Genomic DNA, 1486 nt, shown 5'->3' on the forward strand with positions numbered 1-1486 from the left:
ATCGAATAGTACAGTCGCAGAGAAAGTCACGCGAGTTCGGAATAAAAGGCCTAAAAGACGTTAACGCCAAGACAAAGATTTTTTCTTAAGTCCGTCACTTCACCGATTCCTGACTCCAGAATTTATAATTCGACCAACGCGCATCATAAATCACCAAAGTGGTAACGCCGACGTGTCATAACGCGATTTTTTATTTGACATTTTTTAAAATTTTGACGAAGTGCCTGCCGAGGCGCGGGTTGAACTCAGTGCGCGGACAATTGCGTGACACAAGAAACAATGTTAGTATCTCGCGACAGAAACACGACTCCCCAACCGTTGGAGCAGCAGCTAGTGCAACCGGTGCAAAATGAGCGAGCGCCCGAGCAGCAATTCCAGCCGAGACCGGCGATCATCGAGGCTGATTTTTTCACACCGGGTGCAGAGGTGAGCCGCGTAGGCATGCGAATGCCGGAATTTACGCCCGCGGATCCGGAACTATGGTTTAGCATAGTCGACCGTAGTTTCCAAGCGGCCGGAATCACCGTCGATGCGACGAAGTTCGGTTACGCGCTTACTGCAATCGGCCCGCGGTATACTGTGGAAGTGCGCGACGTCATCATGAATCCGCCGGCGGAAAACGCGTACGAGACGTTAAAAGCGGAATTGATCAAACGGCTTAGTCTCTCTCAGGAGCATAAAACCCGAAGGCTCCTAGAACACGAGGAAATCGGGGATCGAAAACCCTCACAATTTCTAAGGCATCTCCGAAGCCTTGCTGGAAGCGTAGTCGGGGATGGCGTGTTACGCACAATTTGGTTGTCTCGATTGCCCGCGTACATCCAGCCACATTTAGTAACGCGAACTAGAGATGCTGTCGACCAGCTGGCGGACATAGCTGACGCGATCGTGGAGGCCACTCGAGCGCCTGCGTTTCAAGTCGCGGAGACCGCGCGACCCGCAGCACCGCAGACTATGAATCCGGAAGTGGCTGCGACTGAGGCAAAATTCAGCCTACAAATCGCGCAGTTGCGCTTATCGATGCAGCAGGAGATGGCTGAGCAGTTGACAGCGATTCGAAAATCGATCGAGGCGTTGCATGACACGCGACACGATGAAAATCGTTATGGGAGAGATCGTCGCCGTGACAATCGTCGACCGCATCAGCGTCCGCGTTCGCGTTCGCGGAGCCGTGGTCACCCGTCGAACGGCCTGTGCTGGTACCATTGGCGATTTGGTCCAGAGGCTACTCGGTGCGACGCGCCCTGCTCCGCGCAGCAGTCGGGAAACGCGACGGCCCTTCGTTGATGGCGACGGAAGACGGAGGCCATCAAACGCGTCGCCTTTTCGTGACGGACATAGATACAAAAATTAATTTTCTTATCGACACGGGCGCGGATCTCTGCGTGTATCCCCGGAGGATGGTTCGCGGACCACGACAGAGATCGTCCTACGAATTATCCGCAGCAAATGACACCGTAATTCATACATACGGAACAGAAACTTT

General features: G+C 53.6%; 1 protein-coding gene across 1 annotated transcript; it reads left to right on the forward strand.

Moving 5' to 3' along the window:
* Window positions 1-279: 279 nt before the first annotated feature.
* LOC105449544 lies at window positions 280-1287 on the forward strand. The gene has a single exon (XM_011688801.1). It carries the CDS (start codon window positions 280-282, stop codon window positions 1285-1287), a length of 1008 nt encoding a protein of 335 aa, XP_011687103.1.
* The last annotated feature ends 199 nt before the right edge of the window (window positions 1288-1486 follow it).

The sequence above is a fragment of the Wasmannia auropunctata genome, unplaced genomic scaffold (genome assembly GCF_000956235.1).
Source record: "Wasmannia auropunctata unplaced genomic scaffold, wasmannia.A_1.0 LD336076.1, whole genome shotgun sequence".
Taxonomy (NCBI): domain Eukaryota; kingdom Metazoa; phylum Arthropoda; class Insecta; order Hymenoptera; family Formicidae; genus Wasmannia; species Wasmannia auropunctata.